The sequence below is a fragment of the Mauremys mutica genome, chromosome 2 (genome assembly GCF_020497125.1).
Source record: "Mauremys mutica isolate MM-2020 ecotype Southern chromosome 2, ASM2049712v1, whole genome shotgun sequence".
NCBI lineage: Eukaryota > Metazoa > Chordata > Testudines > Geoemydidae > Mauremys > Mauremys mutica.
In genome coordinates this window covers 108,437,985-108,462,238 of record NC_059073.1, presented here as the reverse complement: position 1 = coordinate 108,462,238, position 24,254 = coordinate 108,437,985, and the positions used below count along the sequence as shown (strand labels likewise).

At 43.9% G+C, this 24,254-nt stretch overlaps 1 protein-coding gene across 9 annotated transcripts in view; it reads right to left on the bottom strand.

The window, feature by feature from the left end:
- Positions 1 to 24,254, bottom strand: part of DCDC2 (doublecortin domain containing 2) — a 123,979-nt gene that overhangs the window by 47,633 nt on the left and 52,092 nt on the right. For all 9 annotated transcript variants that reach the window (XM_045002842.1, XM_045002843.1, XM_045002839.1 and 6 more), the window contains 5 exons: positions 20,951 to 21,027; positions 20,707 to 20,838; positions 12,945 to 13,091; positions 8,256 to 8,310; positions 4,410 to 4,593 (listed from right to left, as the gene is read on the bottom strand). In XM_045002842.1, the coding sequence (XP_044858777.1) occupies positions 4,410 to 4,593; positions 8,256 to 8,310; positions 12,945 to 13,091; positions 20,707 to 20,838; positions 20,951 to 21,027 (595 nt within the window). The remainder of the gene's footprint in view (positions 1 to 4,409; positions 4,594 to 8,255; positions 8,311 to 12,944; positions 13,092 to 20,706; positions 20,839 to 20,950; positions 21,028 to 24,254) is intronic.

The following is a 24,254-nucleotide window of genomic DNA, read 5'->3' as shown; positions in this document are numbered from 1 at the left end:
GCAGGAGCTCAGTTGCAGTCATTTCCCACAGCAGCTGCCTTCAGGGCCCAGCTAAGCCCAACCTACAGACAGGCACATCTCCGTCCTCCCAGTCCCCTACCACCAGCAAAGCCTTGGACTTATCTGTCTTCACACTTGGCCTCGTGTGCCTTCACACTAGGGTTAAACTAAGGGGAACAGACAGGGAAGCACAGTCCTCCCTCCTTCATCTAAAATTAGAGAAAGACCTGCCCTCTCCTCAGTATAGGAAGCTCAGCTCCTTCAGAGCTCGCCCTTCTCTTTGGCTGATGCAAGTCACCAGGCAGGGAAATCTTACATGAAAGCAGCGTTGAGTCGTCGCGCCACCACACCCCCCTTAATCGTCTCTTTTCCAAGCTGAAAAGTCCCAGTCTTATTAGTCGCGCCTCATAAGGAAGCGATTCCATAGCCCTAATCATTTTTGTTGCCCTTTTCTGAACCTTTTCCAATTCCAATATATCTTTTTTGAGATGGGGCGGCCACATCTGTATGCAGTATTCCAGATGTGAGTGTACCATGGATTTAAAGACTATCATAGAGTTACTGTGTGTGTCTTTGTTTTGTAATAGGTGCCAATCAAGAGTATTGTAAAGTAGCCTTCAAACTGAACAAGTTAGTGTTGTTAACTAAGATTGTAGAACACTGTATATGGATGTGTGTCTACCACAGTTAATGATTTCATACTGCCTTTCTAGTTCTAGATGTATACATACATAAATGAAACCAAATGTGCAAACTTCTTGAACTGCACTCAGTCTATATAGTCTGTCATAAATGTAGTAATTTATTCTAGATAGTTAATCAGATCCTGGAGCTAGTATAATTAATTGGAAAATAGGTTAAAAAGGTTGACTACTATAGATCCATTGGGAAGGAGACCTTGGTAATTGGCATGTAAATAATTGATTAAATTGTCTTGTGATCTAGCTTTGGATTGTTCTTACTCTTTTGTTAGCAAACTGGAGCTGATAACCAATTAGCAGAAGTGAGGCCCTATTTTGAGGGACTCTTATTCAAAAATCCAAACAAAGTCACCTTCCCAAGATAGTAATTGAGTATCATTGTTATTTTCTTTTGTGGTCATGTGATTTGATTCTGAAAATCTGAATGGTTATCTTGGCCAGTTTTCTAGTCTGTTAGCCAAACCAGAGTCCAATACTATTTTTTCATTCTTGTATCCCAGGGATTGGCAACCTTTGGCACACTGGCGGGCCAGGCCAGTTTGTTTACCTGCCGTGTCCACAGGTTTGGCCGATCGTGGCTCCCACTGGCTGCAGTTCGCCGCTCCAGGCCAATAGGGGCTGCGGGAAGAGAACTGCGGCCAGTGGGAGCCGCGATCGGCCAAAGGTTGCCGATCCCTGTTGTATCCTATGCTGTTAGTTGCTATTATTAAGGATATTTAATAAACTGTATAAAACTACATTCAACTCTCAACTCCTTTTTCTTTAGTTAAGCAATCGAAATTAAAAGAACCCTAAGAAAGGTTGTACAGATAATCAGTTAAGCAGTTGCTTAACTAAGGTTTTGTTTTATACCTTATCTTTCTTACAATGGTGTCTACGTGAATTCAGGAACCCACCTAAAGAAGTGTCTCCAGAACCAGAACCTTTACTTATGAAAATCCTCACTCCAAACAAACTGACACTATCAAATCACGGGGTCAGAGTTACATGGATCAGAGAAGACTGTGTACACTGACTCCTTAACTTGGAACCAGGAACATCTCGTCCCAGAGGTTCAGGTTCAATACACCAAACAGGAGCATCAGTGGCTCCAGGCACCAGCGCTCCAAGCACGTGCCTGGGGCGGCAAGCCGCGAGGGTCGCCCTGCCAGTCCCTGCGAGAGAGGCAGTCAGGCTGCCTTTGGTGGCACGCCTGCGGGAGATCCGCCGGTCCCGCAGATTCAGCGGCAATTTGGTGGTGGGTACGCCGAAGCTGCGGGACCGGTGGACCTCCCGTAGGCAAGCCGCCGAAGCCGCGGGACCGGGGACCTCCCGCAGGCAAGCCACCAAATCCGTGGGACCGGGGACCTCTCGCAGGTAAGCTGTTGAAGGCAGCCTGACTGCCGTGCTTGGGGCGGCAAAAAAGCTAGAGCCGCCCCTGAACAGGAGAGTGGATCAGAACACATGGATTTTGAGAGCTGCTTTAAGACAACTGCATCAGAGTCTCTCAACACCACTGAGTGCTTCTTTTCTAAGGAGAAGAAAAAGGTACCAAGGCCTCAAGTTAACCAGGATGGAACTGTCTGAACAGAAGATAATTCCTGTATTCTTGGAGACTGATCTGAGAATTTTGAATTAAAGGTCTCCGAGCCCTTAAAAACTGTAAGCCAAACAGACAAAGCCTTCTCCAAGAGCATGGCCTCTCTTCTTGCTTTTAACATCAAGGGCAAAAACTACAAAAGTAAGAGACTCCTTGCAAGATATACCCTTCTGCAGGGCATTCCAGGTTAACATCTTAGTCTGTGGCAGACACTATTTCATTAAGTGCCGTGCTTTAAGTCTTCTCCAGATCTACCATAATTAAGGCTACGATTTTGTCATGGATATTTTTAGTAAAAGTCAGGGTCAGGTCACGGGCAATAAACAAAAATTCACAGAAGCCATGACCTGTCTCTGACTTTTACTAAAAATGTCCATGAGAAATTGGGGAGGGAGGAGGGTCCCCTGCTGTTTGTGTGAGCATGCTCAGTACACCCTAAGTAGCACATTCAGTCAGATAGCAGTTTTTCACATCACACGTAAGCTGGTCAGCTGCAGGGCCCCCAGTGTCATGGCGGTCGCTGGAAGTCACGGATTCCGTGACTTCTGCGACCTCCGTGACATAATCGTAGCCTCAACCATAATTAAATCTTTATCATCATCTAATTTAACCACTTTAACTACTATCTACTGAATAACTAGTAGTATTAAACTAAATGACATAATCAGGGATAAGAGAATTGTTTAAGAAATTCCTTTAGCAGTGAAAAGCCAGGACCTGAGAACAGGTAGGAGGCAGAGCCTTTGATAACTGCAGCTGGAATTTCAGAATGGTGCATCCAAGGGTGACTACCCTCTATCAGTTAAACCAAGTTGCCAGATTGCAAGTCATGGCATATAGCTTTTAAGAGAGGAATTTGCAGAGGCAATTTCAAGAAAGGGAACCTGTGAAGATAGCCAGTTCTAAGAGGCAGACAGTAAAATTGCTCTTGGTCACTTTTAGTATAATAAGAAAATTATCTCTTTGTCAAGACACAAACATAGTTTGAACATGACCCATAAATAGCTGGATAATGATGTCAACCTATAGTAACATCAGTACTACAATTCAAGGACATTAGATTCACAACAGAAATAAAGCAGCAATTCTACAACCTTCTTCTAAGAAAGATACCATTATACTACAAAGTGATTCAGAGTAAAGGGTTTCATTGATCTTTCAATGCCAATTTTCAAATCTACTCCTCAGAAGCAGGAAGTACAATTTGTAAATCACAATCCTGTACCTTTGCAGATGCATTATTGGATCCAATATGTGAAAGTTATAAAGCATGATGCATAATTATAGCACATTTAAAACAACAGTTTGGGGAAACATCAGAAGTTATGAAAAGTGTAATTTATTTTTGCTGACAGATATTAATTGCTCCATGTTAACAATTTTTGAACCATTATTAATAAGAAAAAAATAGCACACTAATGTCTCAGCAACATCTGTCCAGAGTGGATATTCTTCTAGATATAAAACAAATTCTTACACCATAAGGGGAGGAAAGCAATTTCCCAAAGAGAACATTTATTATTACATTTCTAAATTGCTGCCATGACACAGTGGGGAAGCAAATCAGAAGTTGCCTCCAGCAAGTCTGAAGTGTGATTAGTCTCTGCAGCTATTGGCTAATTGGAGTTTTACATTTGTTCTATTCCCTCTGGGTCTAAATCATTTTGTTTTATCAGAACCAAGCAGCCAGCATGGGATCCTCTGGGACATTGTAATGTCCTTGGAGCAGGCCAGCTTTTTTTAAAAAAAATTTTTTATTCAGTGCAGAACAATGACAAAGGGATTCTGACGGTGTTTTTCCATTGGTTATGCCTGTACCAAAAGCATAAAAGGTTGGGCAACCCTAAGTTATTTTGCTTACATTCTTTATGGCATATACCAAGTTAGTCTGTCTTTTATAAATTGGGCGGAGGCTGTGAATGCTGCATACAGATACATTTGATACGTGTCAAGTATCAGAGGGGTAGCCGTGATGATTTGATCTGGAAATTAATATGGCAGACAAAGTACACTGAAAATCTGATGACCTCATTATGATTTACACCAATGTGTAATTCCAAATTTTCACAGGAATCTGGTCCTGAGTGTTCAGGAACCTACATGATGTTATACTCTACCTAAGTACTCACCATTATCTTGAAGGATATAAGTTGTTGCTCTTATATTTTGCTTCACTTTTGTGGGTTTGTTAGAAAAACTAATCTTCTCTTGAGTCTGTTCTCTCTTTTCCTTTCTCTTTGGAGGCTGAGGAGATGACACCATGTCTCCTGTGTCATGGGAGCCAACAGTCGATTTAGATTGGCGATCATTTCCCTAAGAAAAATAATTCAGAATTTTCATTGGTGAGTATAGGATAGATTTTTTTTAAGTTTCACTGTAAGCTACCTAAGTCATAGTTTATACAGACAACAAATATACAAACAGCTATATTCATTAGCTACCAGTGCTTTTAGATGCTATCTAAAATAATCCAAGAAACCATAACCTTTCATTAACCTGTTGTCAACTCAAAGAAAAAAAAGTCAGTTCATTTAACTCAATTAATGCTGTGAATTCCCTGAGGAAAATCAGGCATGCCTTCTTTGATACAAGATTCATTAATGTGAATTAATACATGCATATGCATATACAAAGTCACTGGATGTTCATAACCAATGTGACTGGTAAATAATTGATCACATGACCAAAACTACATTTGTATGTTGTTCTCCTAAGTATCAACAGCAGATGGCAGAGGCACTGGCAGATATCTGGCATTCGCACTGATGTTCTTCATTGTAGACACCCTGAAAGAGGCCAGCCACCCTGCTGCTTCTGAATCACTTCCCCATTTTGCATCTAAAAACTGAGCAGTGGATCTGGACCCATGTCTCTTTATGGAGACTTTCTATGGCAAATTCAGAAGACATATTTGAAAGTCATCTTTGAAGGAAGGCAAAATGACACAATAATGCATATTAAAAGGATATCTAGAAGCTGATTTTCATAGGAGCCCAGTCCTTCACAACTCCCACTGACTTCATTTGGAGTTGTGTCAACCTAAGTATTTTCTCTAATTAAGCAGCATGCACTTTTTCTCTTTAATTGACCACATTTAAATTTAACACAATCTTTAGCTTGAAAAAAATGTGACTTCCACATGTTTTTTCCTTAGTTTAAACCAGTTCACAATAATTTTTATAAAAGTTGTATCATAAATATGTATGCAGTGTAGATTACATATCTCAGACACATATAATGCTATTTAGTTAAATCACAAATGACAAGTAAATTCCACTTGGTACTTTCACTGGGTGCAGCTGTTTGAACAATTCAAACTATTTAATTCTTGAACACTAGAGGGCCCTGTAATTCTACAAAGTGCCAATGTGAGCAGAATAGACAAGGACAGCCCGTTTTTCCCCCTCTGCTGAAGTTGAGAGGAAATACCTATCTTTAAACTAAGGTCTCGGGACTGCCTTCACTACAATAACCTTTGCTTTAAACAAAATCCTGTACGTATTATGCACACTGGCATTTTTTAATAAAACTTGTTCATTGTGGTTCTTCTGATTTTTATTTAGCCAATAGAAATGTCACCTCGTTTCATTTAAAGTTGGCTTTTTTGTTTATTGAAGAATAAGGATATAGCCACATTTCATCTTTCCTTTCAGTGCCTACAAATTCCAAAATTCATAACATAGCAGAGTGCTGGTCCAAATCAGCAACAGCAGTAAAACCGTACGTGCCCATAAAGGCCAATGGCATTCCAGTGATTTACACTAGCTGAGAATCTTGCCCCAGATAGTTAATAACAATACTGCACATTCCTAAAAAATCTACAGATATTAAAATGTCTACTATGCATCAGTGTGTCAATTGTGCGTTTTTTCATCTTGTCTGCGTTACTTCTCTACATGGGATACAACCATAAAGCAGATAATTCTGAATGTTAGCCATTATTCTCGTTAGCTTCTCACTTTTTTCCAGACTTGTCATGGTTAAATGAGACTAATAAAAAAAAATGCTAGAATGCTGAAATTCACATACAGTGACCAAAACAAGGAAACTGCACTTGATACTGATGTTTGTATCTTCTATTGACTTTAAACCAAATTGAGTGGAGGCTTTTTTTTTCTCAATAGTTTCATATTTTCTTTGTGTTCCGTTAGGTTTTTTTTGCAGGAGAAGAGGAGTTCTAGGGGCAGTGGGGTGGGTGGGACAGACTACAGAGTATATACTTATAGACTGTGGGCCTGATTTTTCCACTCCCTTCAACTTCTGTGGTCATTTACCTCTGTGCACAGTGAATGCAAGCAGAGAATAAAATACTACCATTCTGATCTAGCAGCATTTTATACCCACTCTGCACAGGTGTGTAGGTCAGACTAGGGGCTTGGCTACACTTACAAATTTGCAGCGCTGCAGCAGGGTGTGAAAACACACCCTCTCCAGCGCTGCAAATTGCGGCACTGCAAAGCGCCAGTGTGGTCAAAGCCCCAGCGCTGGGAGCGCGGCTCCCAGCGCTGTACGTTATTCCCCACAGGGAGGTGGAGTACGGACAGCGCTGGGAGAACTTTCTCCCAGCGCTGGCGCTTTGACTACACTTAGCGCTTCAAAGCGCTGCCGCGGCAGCGCTTTGAAGTGTAAGTGTAGCCAAAGCCTAGGTGATCATGATGGTCCCTTCGAGGCTTAAAGTCTATGAGTTTGATGTGTAAATGGCTTACAGGGTGTAAGGCAGTAGAGAATCAGGTTGTGAAGGATTCCTAGAGCATAGGATAGGCAACTCTTTTACAGCCTGATTCAAAGCCCATTGAAGACCATGAAAAGACTCTCACTGGCCTTCGTATGAAGTCTTGATTGTGTATTTTCCTTAGTTGCATAAACTGAATTTAAAAAAGAGTCAAAACTTACAAGGATAGTTGTCATAAACAGATAGTTAAGGGTTAATGTCTCTTTTACCTGTAAAGGGTTAAGAAGCTCAGTAAACCAGGCTGACACCTGACCAGAGGACCAATAAGGGGACAAGATACTTTCAAATCTTGGTGGAGGGAAGTCTTTTGTTTGTGCTCTTTGTTTTGGGTGTTGTTCGCTCTTGGGACTAAGAGGGACCAGACATCAATCCAGGCTCTCCAAATCTTTCTGAATCAGTCTCTCATGTTTCAAACATGTAAGTAATAGCCAGGCAAGCCGTGTTAGTCTTATTTTTGTTTTCTCAACTTGTAAATGTTCCTTTTTGCTGAGAGGATTTTACCTCTGTTTGCTGTAACTTTGAACCTAAGGCTAGAGAGGGTTCCTCTGGGCTATATGAATCTGATTACCCTGTAAAGTATTTTCCATCCTGATTTTACAGAGATAATTTTTACCTTTCTTTCTTTAATTAAAAGCTTTCTTTTTAAGTACCTGATTGATTTTTTCCTTGTGTTAAGATTCAAGGGGATTGGATCTGGACTCACCAGGAATTGGTGGGGGAAGGGAAGGGGGATGGTTAAATTCTCCTTGTGTTAAGATCCAAGGGGTTGGATCTGTGTTCACCAGGAACTTGGTGAAAAAGCCTCTCAAGGCTGCCCAGGGAGGGGAAGGTTTTGAGGGGACAGAAAGTGATCCAGACACTGAAATTTCTGGATGGTGGCAGTGTTACCAGATCTAAGCTAGTAATTAAGCTTAGAAGTGTCCATGCAGGTCCACAAATCTGTACCCTAAAGTTCTAGAATTATGAGAAATATCTCAAAGCAACAGTTGGTCTTTGGCTGTGTTTCAGAGATGTTGTATAAAATAAAGAGACCATTACAGCAACAATATTTTCTGATATTTCTTTTGTCTAATTGACACGTGAATAGTTCCATATTCTTCAAGCAGTGATAAACATTCCACCAGGTGGCTCTGGGTTTTATTATCACACGTTTTATTGAAACCCAAAGGACAGTGACTTCCCATCTGTTGGAATTAAGCAGAGTTAGCAGCAAAAATCTTTTATTGTTACATTTGCTACTTACACTCCCTTTAGATTTTCGGGATCCCACAACAGGAGGCAGTGAAGAGGCTTTGGAACTGCGGAAACAAATAATACCTTAGGAGTCTGAACATGGTCTATAATGTAAATGCAATATGTGCCTTTATTATAATAAACAATGGTTTGTTTTCCTAACTATGGCAATGTAGTTAATTATTTTATCCAATCTACTATTTTACTAAGAAATCCCACTGATACTGATGTCAAATTCCTATTTGCCAGGTTGCATTTAAATGCCTAATCCTTATCTTATGCAAATAAATGTATTGTAATTCCCATAATGTATACTTCAGTGGTTCTCAACCAGGGGTACGAGTAGTCCTGGGGGTATGCAGAGATCTTCTAGGGAGTACATCAACTTATCTAGATATTTGCCTAGTTTTACAACGGGCTACATAAAAAGCACTAGCAAAGTCAGTACAGACTAAAATTTCATACAGACAATGGCTTGTTTATACTGCTCTATTTACTATACACTGAAATATAAGTACAATATTAATATTCCAATTGATTTATTTTATAATTATACAGTAAAATGAGAAAGTGAGCAATTTTTCAGTAATAGTGTACTGTGACACTTTTGTATTTTTATGTCTGATTTTGTAAGCAAGTAGTTTTTAAGTGAGGTGAAACTTGGGGGTACACAAGACAAATCAGACTCCTGAAAGGGGTACAGTAGTCTTGAAAGGTTGAGAATCACTAGTATATTTTATATGCTGAAAAATGTGAGGAGGTATTCTGTTAATCTGTGCAAGATCCCCCCAGCGCCTATAATTCAAAGTATCTCCACTGACTTCAGTGGAGCAATGCCGATTTATACCAGCTGAGGATCTACCTCAATATCCCTTAGGCTATATCTACACAGTGAGCTAGGGGTGCAATTCTATCTGCACAATGAGCTAGGGATGCTATTCCCCTGCTCGTGTACACATACTTCTGCTAGCTCTTCTTAGTGGGTATGTACTTGGCACAGCTCAGCAGTGCCTCCACTACCACTACCCATGCTACCACAACTACGCTGCTATTTATACTCACGCTAGCTCGATGAGAACTAGCGCAAGTATATGTACACAAACAGGGAAAATCACACTCCTAGCTCGTAGCATAGACATAACTTTAGGCTATGCTTTGCACTACCTTTCCATTCGTGCCTCAAAAATGTTTTTCCCAGAATACTTTGTGTTACTAATTCTCTCTGTATACAGTTTACAAAAGTCAGTATGTATTGCACTGGAGTTAATTTGCAAAATAGGAGAGAAATTTTTATCTCACATCAGTTTCTCACTGGCACATCTCCACTGATCTCAGTGGAATTATTCCTGATCTACACCAAAGAAAGTGAGAGAATTGGGCCCAAATTTTTCTAAAGAATTTAAAAGATTGGTCCAATTTTTAAATTACAGTGATCCATCAGATACCCATTATGAGCTCAATCTTGCGAACATTACCAGTGTAGTGCTTATTACTATGGGACTACTCCATGGGACTACTAACGGTAGTTTTGCACCAAGCCCCACAGTGTTCATAGGATTAGTCCCTAAAAGAATACTCATGTGACAGGGGCATTGTCTGGTCCCTGGTGAACAAATGGTTAACTCCAGCTCAGCTCCCTTTTCTCCTTGCACAGGTAGTCAGGGGAAGGGCTGGAAGAATGTGTAACTGGGAAACAGTGTGTGTGGGGGGGGAGAATACCTTTAAGGAAGGTCACGCTCCACACCTGGTCATAGAACTGGCTTACAGCACCTTTTGAAAGAATGCAGCTCCACACACCATACAAAATATAGTGGGCCTCAGCCACTATAAATCCGCATAGTTCCATTGAAGACCATAGAGCTATGTGGATAAACAGCAGTAGACATAGGCGGCAGGTTCGTATAATTTTTGGTGGGGCCCAAAATGGTGCCCCCCCCCTCCCGCGCTCTCACCCTGTAAATTGATATAAAATGAAGCTACAACGCGTCAGCACCACAAGATTACAAGGGTCAATTAAAAGTGGAAAGTCAGAAGCAGCACTTGTCTATTAATACCTAATATACGGTATTAAATTTTGTTGCACCTGTTGTGACAAAGTGGGAATGTTCTTAATGTTTTCTCTGAATACTGTGTGGGTGCCTCAGTTTCCCCTGCAAAGTGCCAACTGACGGTGTTGGGGACAAAGAGATCAGGTGGCCTCCTTGTCCGGAAGAGACACAAAGGCCAGAGGAGGGAGTGTCAGTTTGGAGCTGGCTGGGGAAATCGGGAGAGGCCCAGAACTTGGGTCTGGGCTCCCCACCCCGCAAGATGGACCTGACTGAGGGGTCATGTTTTCTGTACATACAAGCTCTGTTTTAGACTGTATCCCTGTCATCTAATAAACCTTCTGTTTTACTGTCTGGCTGAGAGTCACATCTGACTGCGGAGTTGGGGTGCAGGGACCTCTGGTTGCCCCAGGACCTGCCTGGGCAGACTCGCTGCGGAAAGTGCACAGTGTGGAAGGGCTGAATGCTCCGAGGTCAGACCCAGGAAGGTGTAAGCTTCTTGCCCTGGAGACAGTATGCTCAGAGAGGAGGCTCCCCCAGAGTCCTGACTGGCTTTGTATGGAGTTGTTCCAAAGCATCCCAGCATCCCCTTCCACACCATGCGCTTCCCAGAAGTCTGCACAGGCACTGACACTCCCTCCTCTGGCCTTTGTCTCTTTTCCAAGCATTAGGAGGCCACCTGATCTCTTTGTTCTCCAACACCTTCAGTTGGCACCTTGCAGGAGAGTGGCCCAGGCCATCAGTTGCCTGGAGACAGGGTGTCAGCCATTCTCTGTGCAGACAGCATCACACTGGCCCTCTAGGGCTTTACAACAATCACACCCCCTTATCCCACCATCTAGAGCCTTAAGAAATGCATTGGGGAAACTGAGGCACACAGACAGTATTCAGAGAAAACACCTGTATACGACCAGTTACATACTTTGAAGGGTGTAAAATAATCAAATATTGTGCTAAATACAATGATACTCCAAACTGACCACCAAATTTAAGTTGCATGTTTTTCCCCTCAGGTGAGGGTTCTGGGGTGGGGCTGGGGATGAGGGGTTCACAGTGCAGGAGCGTGCTCGGTGCTGGGGGTGCAGGCTTTGGGGTGAGGCAGGGCTGAGGATGAGGAACTTGGGGTGCAGACAGGCTGCCCCAGGGCTAGGGCCAGAGAGGACTCCCCATCACCACCACTGGCAGCAGCAAGCTCCAGGGGAGGGACCCCTCCTCTCCCCCCTGCCCCCCACAGCACACTCACTCTGCACCACAGTCACTGCATATGTTCCTTCCTAGGGCCCCTCAGGTCCAGAAAGCCCACTCACCTCCCCTGTGATGGGTACTAGGGGGTGGGGGTTGCCATCACAGGTGGCCTTCCATGTTGCTGCCCCTCACTATAACTTCACTGTGGATGGTGCTGCCCCTTGCCCAGCATGGGGCAGAAGTGGGGTCTGCATGGTGATGGCTATGGGGCAGGGGAGCAGGGTGTCATAAAATTCACCCAAGCCCCAGCTGCTCAGGTAGGTCTATGAATCCCCCTCCCCCATCTGCCCTGTGGTGGGTGGATGCTGGAGGGGAGGGGCACTGCCTTCACATATGGCTTCCTGCCTCCCTGACCCCTGCTGCAGCCTGCAGCCCCTCACCGTAGCTTCAGTGGGTGGGGGGGACGGTGGGAGGGGATGGCATGGGGCTGCCCCTTCCCCAGCGTTGGGCAGGAGTGGGGGCTGGGGGGGAATCATAGGGTCAAACACTCACGGAAGCCCAGGACCTGTTCAGGTGGGTGAGGTCAGTCTCCGAGTCCTGGCCGGAAGTGCCCTTTGCATCTCCTCCAGGTAGGGGGAGGGGAGGGCTGCCAAACATGGCACAGCCCCCTCCCCTCCACCGGCCAGTGCTCCAGCAAGCAACAGCAGCCGGCAGCAGCAGAGGCAACAGGCAAGGCAAGGGAGAGAGACATGCCTGCGTTTAAGCCTCCAGCCTCCGGGGTGGGGCAGAGGAGAGGGCTGCCACCAGCACGGCGGGCCCCCCTCCCCCTGGAGATGGTACAGTCAGCAGCAGCTTGCACTCACTGCTGACTGCTGAGCGGCAAGGAAGAGACTGAGACACTCAGACGCAGCTGCCTGCGTTCAGGCAGTTAAGCTCTCTGGGGCCGGGCGGGGAGGGGAGGGGGGAAGCTCTCCAGCCCTGGCGGCGGCGGGGGGGGCGCTCCAAGCAGGGGAGAAAAAACATTGGTGGGGCAGAGCCCCTGCTTGGGATTTATTCCTGGGGCTAAAGCCCCAGAGCCCCATATAAGTCGGCGCCTATGGCAGTAGAGGAAAAATCTGGATGGGGAGGGCTGAGCCAGAGAATCTTTCTCACGGTGTTCATGTTGTGGAACATAATCTCTCACTTTAATGGTACTTTTATGAGAGAAACACATCCTCCCTTCCTCTCAGTTTCCTTCCTCTCTCTAGTAATATTCTTTGTCCCCTTTTCTTTCTTATGGCCATGAACACAGGTTTTTCAAAAATATAAATACAGGTCTGCTTCTGTGTTACATTTTGTGTGTCTCAAATAATGATTTTGTGTTTTATTGGGTTTGGTTTGTAAACACAATGATTAACACACAAGGACACTAGTAGTATGAAAATACACACACACACACACACACACACACACGTATAAAGAGAGCTTACCCCTGAGGTCTTCTTATTGTAGATTTGCTAAACAGTAGATCACCATAAGGCAACTTCTTAAACTTGTCTCTGCCCACTGCAACATAGAACTGCCCATTCTCCAGATCTGACCCACTCTGAACAAGTTTTCCATCTAAAGTATAAAGCCTGGCAAAACATTAATTGCAGTTTCAATTAGATTTCCTAAGTGAATTGAAAAGCTAGTGTAACCTATCCACTTAAAAATCATGACTGATTCTTTTCACCCTTAATTTACTGGACTTCAAAAGCAGAGGTATAACAGTTGTCATACAAATACCACTATACCCCCAAAGAATCAAATACAAGGAAAGAAATATCAAACTAACCATCCACATCACAACTTGGATCAAGCCGCATGGTACTTGGGATCCAAGCAGGTGAGCAGAGAAATCTAATTTGGGATTGATCTCTCATTGTCATGGGTGAACTGTGTCAGCTAATGAAACGAGAATTATTGGGAGACAGATAGAGACCCTCTATCCAGTAACTGGAATAAGTATAAGAACTACTGGATTTTTGTACTCACAGAAACTTTATTCTCTAGAGCTACATGTGATCTGTTCCACTGGCTCTCAACCTTTTTCATTCCAGGACCTTCTTTTCCATATCAAGATTCACTTCCCATCCAGCTATATGGAAAAGGCAAGTAGGTCATCACCCCAAGATTCAGAATCCATCTTCTATTCATTTCAAGTGTGAACATAATTATGCATAGTACTTTTATTCACACAGGATATCTATGCTGGATTGGGCTTTTTTTGTTGTGGTGGGTATTGTTAATATATTAATAGGTAACTATTACATTATAATAGCATTTCTCAAACTGGGGACACTTAGAGGTCCCCAAGCATGCCCCGGGGGTCTGCAGGCCCCATTGATCAACTCCTCCCCCTCTCTCCCAGTGCCTCCTGAATGCTAAAGTCTGGAGGCACAGCAGGGCTAAGGCAGGCTTCCTTCCTGCCCTGCACTGCCTGGTACCCAGGCGCCGACTCCGCAGCTCTCATTGGCTGGGAACTGCGGCCAATGGGAGCTGTGGGGGCGGTGCCTGCGGACATGGGCAGTGCATGGAAACCCCGAGCCCCACGCCTAGGAACTGCTGCCAGAGAGATGTGTCAGTCACTTTCTGGAGCCGCCTGAAGTCCCAGAGTCCCTCCCAGGGTCCACAGCCTGCACCCCAACCCCCTACACTAGCTTGGTGAAAGTGAGTGAAGGTGGGGGAGAGCGCGTGACAGAGGGAGGGGGGATAGAGTGAGTGGGGCCGGGGCCTCAGAGAAGGGGCAGGGAAGGGGCATGGCCTCGGAGAAGGGGGCAGGGCAAGGGCTGCACGGGGGGCCTTGGGTGGGTCCCCACAAAATTTTAAATCAAAGTGGGGGTCCTTGGGTTGCTAAAGTTTTAGAACCGCTGCATTATAGCAAGGAACAGTATGTATAAAACAATTCAAATACCAAGAGCTAATGTCTGTGTTGTACCAGAGGGATCTTTACCATAATAATCTCGGTATATGGAGTAACAGACTATTGTGTGTACACATGCATTTACTGAGGGTGAAGGAAGAAACTTGTTGCTTGGGGATTTCTATTTCTCTTCTGTCAGAATCACCTCATTTCCAAATCTCTGATTTTATACAAGAAAGATCACAAGGGGGTGGAGGGAATCCCTCTATACTAAACAGGTTCTACCCTGTGCAGCATGTTCCACAATTCAACAACAGGAGAATGTTTACATAATTAACTTTAACATTCAAACATCTTTATTTAAGAAGCCTTCTAGAGGGTGTGTGCATGTTATCCACAAAGTGCACGTACAGCAAATGGATGCACACTATACAGACACAAATATTAATTTTTCAACAAGTCCACCTCAACAAGCTTTTTTCCCAACTGATATATACAGATATGTGCAAGATGACAGAGCTGAGCTAAGTCAGAAAATTCTGTATTTTATAAAAGAGAAAAAGCTACTTTTTACACTAACTTCTGACATCAGTATTAGGCAGATGAATCCATTGCCCTTTGAGGCCAGACATACACTTGGTTTAATCTCGCATGAAATAAAATTTAAAAAGCACAATTTGCAAAAACACTCTGACATATTTTTGTAACCCATAATGCATCATTAATCCCCCAGATGTGGAAGTTCCTCAGTTTTCTAGGTGCTATAAATTGTATACTAACAGAGGCAACTTTTTTGTTCTTATTTTATATTAACATCAATCTCAGCTTTTAAACTTTGCTGTTTCCTTGCATATCTAGTACGTCATCCCAAATGCACTTCCACTACTACGAAGTATACTTAGTGGTTATTTTTAAATACAAACATTTCAAGGTAATGGCAGCACTTGAAAAAACACTTATGCTTCATTGCCACATAAAAGCAACCAGTAATGATGAAACAACATTAATGAGCAAACAAGCCCACAAAGACAAGGAAACCTAAAATCAATAAGGAAAAACTCATTTCTGAATTCACCTCATTGTGTTTGTTAGACCACACATTGTTTGGAGAACCCTGGAAAACAGGAAAATTAATGTAGCTTAGGAAATAGAATTCTGCCATCTAAATGTCAATGGGTGTGGATATGGGTGTATTAAATAGATCTTTAACTTTGTCTAATGTATACTTTTCTGCTTTAAATGCCATTTTTGTTGTTCTTTTTCAATGTTGTCAGCCTAATGAACCACCTGAAAACCTTAATAACAAATATCTGGCAGCCTCTAGCTAAGTTTCTCACTAATAATAATAAAGCCTAATAATTGAATTAAACATAATCAGCTGTTTAAAGTGAAAACAATAACAACAATGCATTTAACAAAGGAAGTATCAGAGGGGTAGCTGTGTTAGTCTGGATCTGTAAAAGCAGCAAAGAATCCTGTGGCACCTTATAGACTAACAGACGTATTGGAGCTTGAGCTTTCTTAGGTGAATACCCACATGCATCCGACGAAGTGGGTATTCACCCACAAAAGCTCATGCTCCAATACGTCTGTTAGTCTATAAGGTGCCACAGGACTCTTTGCTGCTTTAACAAAGGAACTTCATTAAAAAAAATTATTACAGACCTGCCAAGTATCACATATGTTGTGTGACATTCATGCCTACAGCTTTTTCCCCATCCACCCAGTCATACCTGCACAAAGCTGGTTTCTCATGTTATCCCTGTTAGGCATCAGAGATCCCCTGCAGTGATTCCTTCTAGGGGATGCTGTGGTGGCTACTCTGCAAGGAGCCTCGCTCTCTGCTACCCTTCCTGCATCTGAGCCAGAAATGGGGAGCCAGGAGCAGAGGTGATGGCAGGGACACAATGTGAAAGGCTGGTGCCTAGGCTCCTTGCCTTCCACAACCTTGCCCACCCATCAAGCTGCTTCAGGCTCCCAATTACCACCTCCCTCTTCTCTCACCTTGCCTAGACACACCCCACATCATCACCAACTCCCCCAACCAACTCACCCGTCCTGGCATACACCCCCCGATGCCACACCTTGCCCATCACCTCCAGGCACCCTGTACCTCCCATAGGTACCACATACACCTCAGGCATAGGCGATGTATGGGGCGACTTGGGGGGGTCAAGTGGCCCCCTCCCAGATTTTTGCTTGGCCTGCTGGGTGGAGAGAGAGGGGCTGTGTCCTTTTCCCACTGCACCTGTCCCCCAGCACACTCGGCCCCTGTCCTTGGCAGCCGGGCCCAGGTGGGGAGCAGACGAGGCAGGCCCAGCCACTTCCCACACACCCCACTCCAGGTCACTGGTCTGCACAGCACGGTGGCAGCCTGCAAGAGCCCGGCTGGGGAGACAGCGGCAGTGGGCCGTACCCCCCGCCCAGGCCCGGCTGCTGGGGACAGGGGCTAGGCTGACCAGACAGCAAATGTGAAAAATCAGGATAATAGGAGCCTATATAGGACAAAGACCCAAAAATCGGGACTGTCCCTATAAAATCAGGATATCTGGTCACCCTAACAGGCAGAATGTGCCAAGGGGCAGGCGCAGCAGGAGAGGGACACAGTCGTCTCCCCTCGTGCAGGTAACTCTGGTGGGTTGGGGAGAGCGTGGTGGCCCCAGGTTGGGCTCAGGGCAGGAGAGGCTGCTGGGCAAGGGCGACTCATGGGGAGGTCCTGTGTCCTCCCTCTTAGATTGGGCTCCTCCCCCCAGCATTAGGAGGCACGAGTCGTTTACATCAGGGACCTGGCAATACCTGATTCAAGATACTGCAGATAGGCTCCCATCTACCTCGCTCATAGACTCCCCTCCTTCTACTGCTCTACATGTATTTGTTTGTAATTCCCCATCCTTCCTGCGCCTGCCCCCACTCTTGGGGAGCTTGGCAGGAGAATCAGTGACTTGATAAATGTCATGCATGAAACCACAAAACTTGGCAGCTATGTTGTTAATGATGCGGAAAAGAAAAACAAACACCACACATGTAGTGTCATTCTTGTAATTCTGTTTTTTCTTGTTTAATAAGAAGTTATATCTTTCTGGCATCAGTGGTCTCACAGGATGACAACATAGTGACTATAAACCACAGCAATTAATTTGTAACTTATTAAGGAACAATGATCACTTTACTAACTTATTTAATATGTATTCCTAGCATTTTAAGGAACAGAATATGAAAACTAAGTTAATAGGAAACCAGAAAAGGAAAACACTGAATGGTTCAAATGCCATGCATAGACACCAACTCCGTGGACGCTGAGCAGCCACCGGCAGCCCCCCATCAGCTCTCCCCCACACCACCCCCAGCACGTCCTGCCCACCGATGGGCCCTGCAGATCAGCGCCTCCCCCTCCCTCCCCATGCCTCCCACCCACCGTGATCAACTGTTTCGCACCGTGCAGGAGGATTTGGGGAGGAGGGGAGAGGAGTGAGGACACAGCGTGCTCAGGGGAGGGGGTGGAACAGGGCGGGAAGAGGTGGGGCAGGAGTGGAGCGGGGGTGGGAAGAGGGAGGGTTATACAGGCCTGGTCTACACTACACGTTTAAACCAGTTTTAGGAGCGTTAAACCGATTTAACGCCACACCCGTCCACACTAAGAGGCCCTTTATATCGATATAAAGGGCTCTTTAAACCGGTTTCTGTACTCCTCCCTAACGAGAGGAGTAGTGCTAATATCGGTATTACCATATCGGATTAGGGTTAGTGTGGCCGCAAATCGACGGTATTGGCCTCCGGGCGGTATCCCACAGTGCACCACTGACCACTCTGGACAGCAATCTGAACTCGGATGCAGTGGCCAGGTAGACAGGAAAAGCCCCGCGAACTTTTGAATATCATTTCCTGTTTGCCCAGCATGGAGCTCCGATCAGCACAGGTGGCGATGCAGTCCGAAATCAAAATCCAAAAAGAGCTCCAGCATGGACCGTACGGATGTGATCGCTGTATGGGCAGGCAACGGCAGCATCCTCGCCCCCCCCCTTGGTGGCTGATGGTACAATATGGCTGATATCCATCGTCATCATCAGCCTTGTGGCAGATGGTGCAGTACAATAGGACTGGTATCCGTCCTCATCATCAGCCCGTGAGTGCTCCTGGCTGGCCTCCGGTGAGGTCGGCTGGGGGTGCCTGGGTAAAAAACTCCCGATCATTCCCAGTAGATGGTACAGAACGGCTGGTAACCATCTTCATCATAGCAACAGGAGGCTGAGCTCCATCAGCCCCTGCCCTTCATGTGTAAAGAAAAGATTCTGTACTGCCTGGACTATCATAGCAGCGGGATGCTGGGCTCCTCTCCCCCACACTGCTTAATGTCCTGTCTGGACTATCATAGCAGCTGGACGCTGCCTTCCCCTCATTTTATCTCAGTAACAAGTCACTGTTTCTTATTCCTGCATTCATTACTTCATCACACAAATGGGGGGACACTGCAACGGTAGCCCAGGAAGGCTGAGGGAGGAGGGAATCAACAGGTCGGGCACCCCCTGTGAATGGCATGCAGCTCATCATTTCTGTGGGATCTGACACGGAGCGGCTGTGCTCTCTGGTTCTCTGATACACTGGTTCTCTAGTACACTTGCCCCATATTCTAGGCAGGACTGATTCTACTTTTAGGTACCATAAAGGAGGGATTGCCTCAGGGAGTCATTCCCATTTTTGTCTTTTGCGCCCCCGGCCAATCTCAGCCAGGGGCACCTATGACAGCAGCAGATGGTACAGCACAGAAGGACTGGTAACCGTCATCTCATTGCCAATTTACAATGACATGGTAGATGGTACAGAACGGCTGATAACCATCTCTGCTATCATGCAAAAGCAAATGAATGCTGCTGTGTAGCGCTGCTGAATCGCCTCTGTCAGTGGCATCTAGTACCCTTACGGTGACAGTGACAAAAGGCAAAACAGGCTCCGTGGTTGCCATGCTAATGGCGTCTGCCAGGGCAATCCAGGGAAAAAGGGCGCGAAATGATTGTCTGCCGTTGCTTTCCCAGAGGAAGGAGTGACTGACGACATTTACCCAGAACCACCCGCGACAATGATTTTTGCCCCATCAGGCACTGGGATCTCAACCCAGAATTCCAAGGGGCGGGGAAGACTGCGGGAACTATGGGATAGCTACGGAATAGCTACCCACAGTGCAACGCTCCAGAAATCGATGCTAGCCTCGGACCGTGGACGCACACCACTGAATTAATGTGCTTAGTGTGGCCGCGTGCACTCGATTTTATACAATCTGTTTTACTAAACCCGTTTATGTAAAATCGGAATAATCCCGTAGTGTAGACGTACCCACAGTTTTACAACCCGAGGGTCTTACTGACTCCCACCTGCTCCAGAATAGCTTAGTAAGCATCAGTTGCAAAGAGTGCTTCACTGGTACAGGGCTGTGATCTTTTCTCTCGGATGCAGACCTTACCTAAGTTAACCATGCCTTTCCCATCTGCAAAGTGGATTACTGTAACATGCCCTACATGGGGATGTACTGGAAGGCCACAAATTTTGTTAGTGCAGGATTTGGCAGCCTGCTTACTTCAGTGTTTCCCAAAGAGAGCACATTTAATCTGTGCTCAAGGACTTGAACTGGCTCCCAAATAATTTCCAAGTACAATTAAAGGGGCTGATTTTAAAGCCCTAAATGATTTGGGACCTACCTACCTGAGAGATCATCTCTCCTCTAATCAATACTGTGTCAACCGAGATGAGCTGAGATGCTTGTATAACTTTGGAACCAACTTCCCACCTTGGTCAGACAGAAATTGAGCTGGTTGACTTTCTGAGCATACTGCTGGGCCCAAGTCATCAGAAAATGGTCGGCTGTGGATAGAGCTGGTTGAAAGAAATTAGATGGGCCAGTTTCCCATTGAAAAATGTAGGGTTTTTATAATTGAAATATTTTGTGGGAACATGTAAATTTTGATAAAATGCTTCATGACAGAAGTCAAAACATTTCATTTCAATAATGTTAAAACATTATATTTTGACTTTATTGTTTTTGTTTTGTTTTTATAGTTACATTAAATATTAATGTTAATGTTGTATTGTCCTTATATATTATATTTAAAATTATATTTGTCAAAACTATAAAGCCAAAACAAAACATTTCAACTGTACTGACTCACTTTTTTGGAACTTTCATTTAAGTGGAAATGCAAAATTTCAGATTTTCATTCTGATTAGGAACAATTTTTTTCAAGATGTCAGAATTTCCTATGGAATAGAAATTCAGTCCCCAACCAGCTCTATTTATAGAGATTTAAAGATATGTTAATATGTAAAGTATATGTTATAAATATACAACTTCCCCATACCTGTGCACAGCTCCACTTCGGAGGGTTACTTTTTCTGTTACCATTTCAAGAACATGATCCCATTGATTTAGTGTTTTTCTAGGGATGAAGAGGCGCACTGCTGGATTTATAAGGTCTCCATTAGCAATCAGACTGAAAGAATAAAGGAAAGTTAAATCATGTGTAGTTGTGTTTAAATAAAACTCAATATAAACAAGAAAAAGAGGATGGTGGATTACCTCCCTTAACTGAAAATCCTACTTACAAAATAGTGCATGGCTCTTGAAGTGGTTTTCGAAACCGTGCTGACACATTGATTCTACTGTGGGTAACTGGTTTCACCTGGAAGGACAAAAGTATAAAGTCATTTATTCTGTCTTTATCTTAGGACAGGACTTTTTAAAAAATGTATTTCATTTTATTTTTACCTCACTCCTCTTTTTCCAGCAGTAAGTTTAACTTCACACTACTGCCATCTGGCACTAACTACTCTCTGGGGTACAACAGCATACTATAATGGCTGGGGCCCTTCTTGGGGGAATTATATTAGGTTATAAAATTTGGACCTTGACCTTTTGCCTTCATGAAGACCTTCCTTCCCGCCCCCTTATAAAGCTTTCCTCTATCCCTCCCAATATGCAGGAGTTATGTCGCCACAAAACCTGCACTGACATTCAGAGCTCGGCAGATGCCATTACTGACTTGCCAGTAAGCGCTGTTGAGTCACACAAGGGTCAACCTCCCAAACTTCACCCCTGACTTCTGACAGTGTTTCTGTCTTAGTTCTCATAGTTCATGCCTACTGGTTCGGAAAGTCAAACCTGCAGCTTCAATTCAGTACAATAGCTAAGTGCCTCTAGGCCTTAGAGTTTAATAAATATTTTGCTCTTATACAGCCCTTTTCATCCAGCTCTTTTATTATCAAAGCACTTTACAAAAGAGGGTAAGTATGAGCCTCATTTTACAGATGGGAAAAGGCACACAAAGGTTAAATGACTTACTCAGGTAGAAGTCTGTGGCATTCAGAATAGAACACAGGCTAACCGATCCCCGGACATTGGCATTAATCACTAGACCATACTGCCTCCCTTTTTAATAAACACTGTGTTCAGAGTGCTCAGTAGTCATGACATTAATATTTAATAGAAAGTTATCCAAGTCTATCAAGCTAGGCTTCCATATGGCATTCATCACATTCTTTCAAATTTTCAAGTAAAAAAATAAACACATAAAAGGTAAACACATCTTCTTCCCCCCCCAAAAAAACCAACTAAAGGGAAGACATTTAATCTACTATAATTCATAAATCATTGAGCCAGGTGGGCTGACAAAATCCCAAACAAACATCCAAAAATAAAGGAAAATGTATTTACAATCTCACAATACCCCAAGAAAGGGTCACAGGTTTGAAGGATTCAACACACCATACTCACAAATAGAAACATGCTTTGCAATACTTATATAGTTAGCGCAAGTTACATGCCCAATCGTAGGATGAAAAATAGCCCATGCTTTAGTCCCTTATAAGCTTTATCAGTCCCCGTCCACATAAAAAGTTGCATCAACTTAATTAATAAGCCTCATTTCAACATTTATATCTTCAAATGGCTTTACAAACAAATTTATTCAACCTGAAAACACCCTGTAAGTATTATCATCTGTCTTGTAGATTGGAAAACTGACAAAGAGGTTAAGGGACCTGCCAGATAGTCACAAATTTTAGGGTCAGGAGAGATTATTATGACCATCTAGTCTGATGTCCTGCATAACATAGGCCAGATAACCTCATCCAGTTATCCCTGCATCAAGACAATATTTAGAATCATAGAACAGGAAGGGACCTCAAGAGGTCAAATAGTCCAGTCCCCTGCACTCAAGGCAGGACTAAGTATTATCTAGATCATCCCTGACAGGTGTTTGTCCAACCTGCTCTTAAAAATCCCCAATGATGGAGATTCCACAACCTTCCTAGGCAATTTATCCCAGTGCTTAACCACTCTGACAGGAAGTTTTTCCTAATGTCCAACCTAAACCACCCTTGCTGCAATTTAAGCCCATTGCTTCTTGTCCTATCCTCCGAGGTTAAGAACAATTTTTCTCTGTCCTCCTTGTAACAGCCTTTTATGTACTTGAAAACTGTTATCATGTCCCCTCTCAGTCTTCTCTTCTCCAGCCTAAACAAACCAATTTTTTTTCAATCTTCCCTCATAGGTCATGTTTTCTAGACCTTTAATCATTTGTGTTGCTCTTCTCTGGACTTTCTCCAATTTGTCCACATCTTTCCTGAAATGTGGCACCCAGAACTGGACACAATACTCCAGGTGAGGCCTAATCAGCATGGAGTAGAGCAGAAGAATTACTTCTCGTGTCTTGCTTACATCCCAGAATGATGTTTCCTTTTTTTGCAACAGTGTTACACATCATATTTAGCTTGTGATCCACTATGACCCCCAGATCCCTTTCCACAGTACTCTTTCCTAGGCACATTTCCCGTTTTGTAGGTGTGCAACTGATTGTTCCTTCCTAAGAGGAGTACTTTGCATTTGTCCTTATTGAATTTCATCTTATTTACTTCAGACTATTTCTCCAGTTTGTCCAGGTCATTTTGAATTTTAATCCTATTGTCCAAAGCACTTGCAACCCCTCCCAGCATGCTGTCGTCCGCAACCTTTATAAGTGTACTCTCTATGCCATTATCTAAATCATTGATGACAATATTGAACAGAACCGTACCCAGAACCGATCCCTGTGGGACCCCACTTGTTACGCCCTTCCACCATGACTGTAAACCACTGATGATTACTCTCTGGGAATGATTTCCCAACCAGTTATGCACCCACCTTATTGTAGCTCCATCTAGGTTGCATTTCCCTAGTTTGTTTATGAGAAGGTCATGTGAGACAGTATCAAAAGCCTTACTAAAATCAAGATATACCACATCTACTGCTTCTCCCCTATCCACAAGGCTTGTTACCCTATCAAAGAAAGCTATCAGGTTGGTTTGACACGATTTATTCTTGACAAATCCATGCTGACTGTTACTTATCACCTCATTATTTTCTAGGTGTTTGCAAATTGATTTCTTAATTATTTGCTCCATTATCTTTCTGGGTACTGAAGTTAAGCTGACTGGTCTGTAATTCCCCAGGTTGTCCTTATTTCCCTTTTTATAGATGGGCATTATATTTGCCATCTTCCAGTCTTCTGGAATGTCTCCCATCGTCCATGTCTTCCATGACTTTTCAATGGCTCAGATATCTCCTCAGTCAGCTCCTTGAGTATTCTAGCATGCATTTCATCAGGCCCTGGTGACTTGAAGATATCTAATTTGTTTAAGTAATTTTTTACTTATTCTTTCCCTATTTTAGACTCTGATCCTACCTCATTTTCACTGGCATTCAGTATGTTAGACGTCCAATCGCCACCAACCTTCTTGGTGAAAACCAAAACAAAGACGTCATTAAGTACCTCTGCCATTTCCACATTTTCTGTTATTGTCTTTCCCCCCACATTGAGTACCGGGCCTAGTCTGTCCTTGGTCTTCCTCTTGCTTCTAATGTATTTATAGA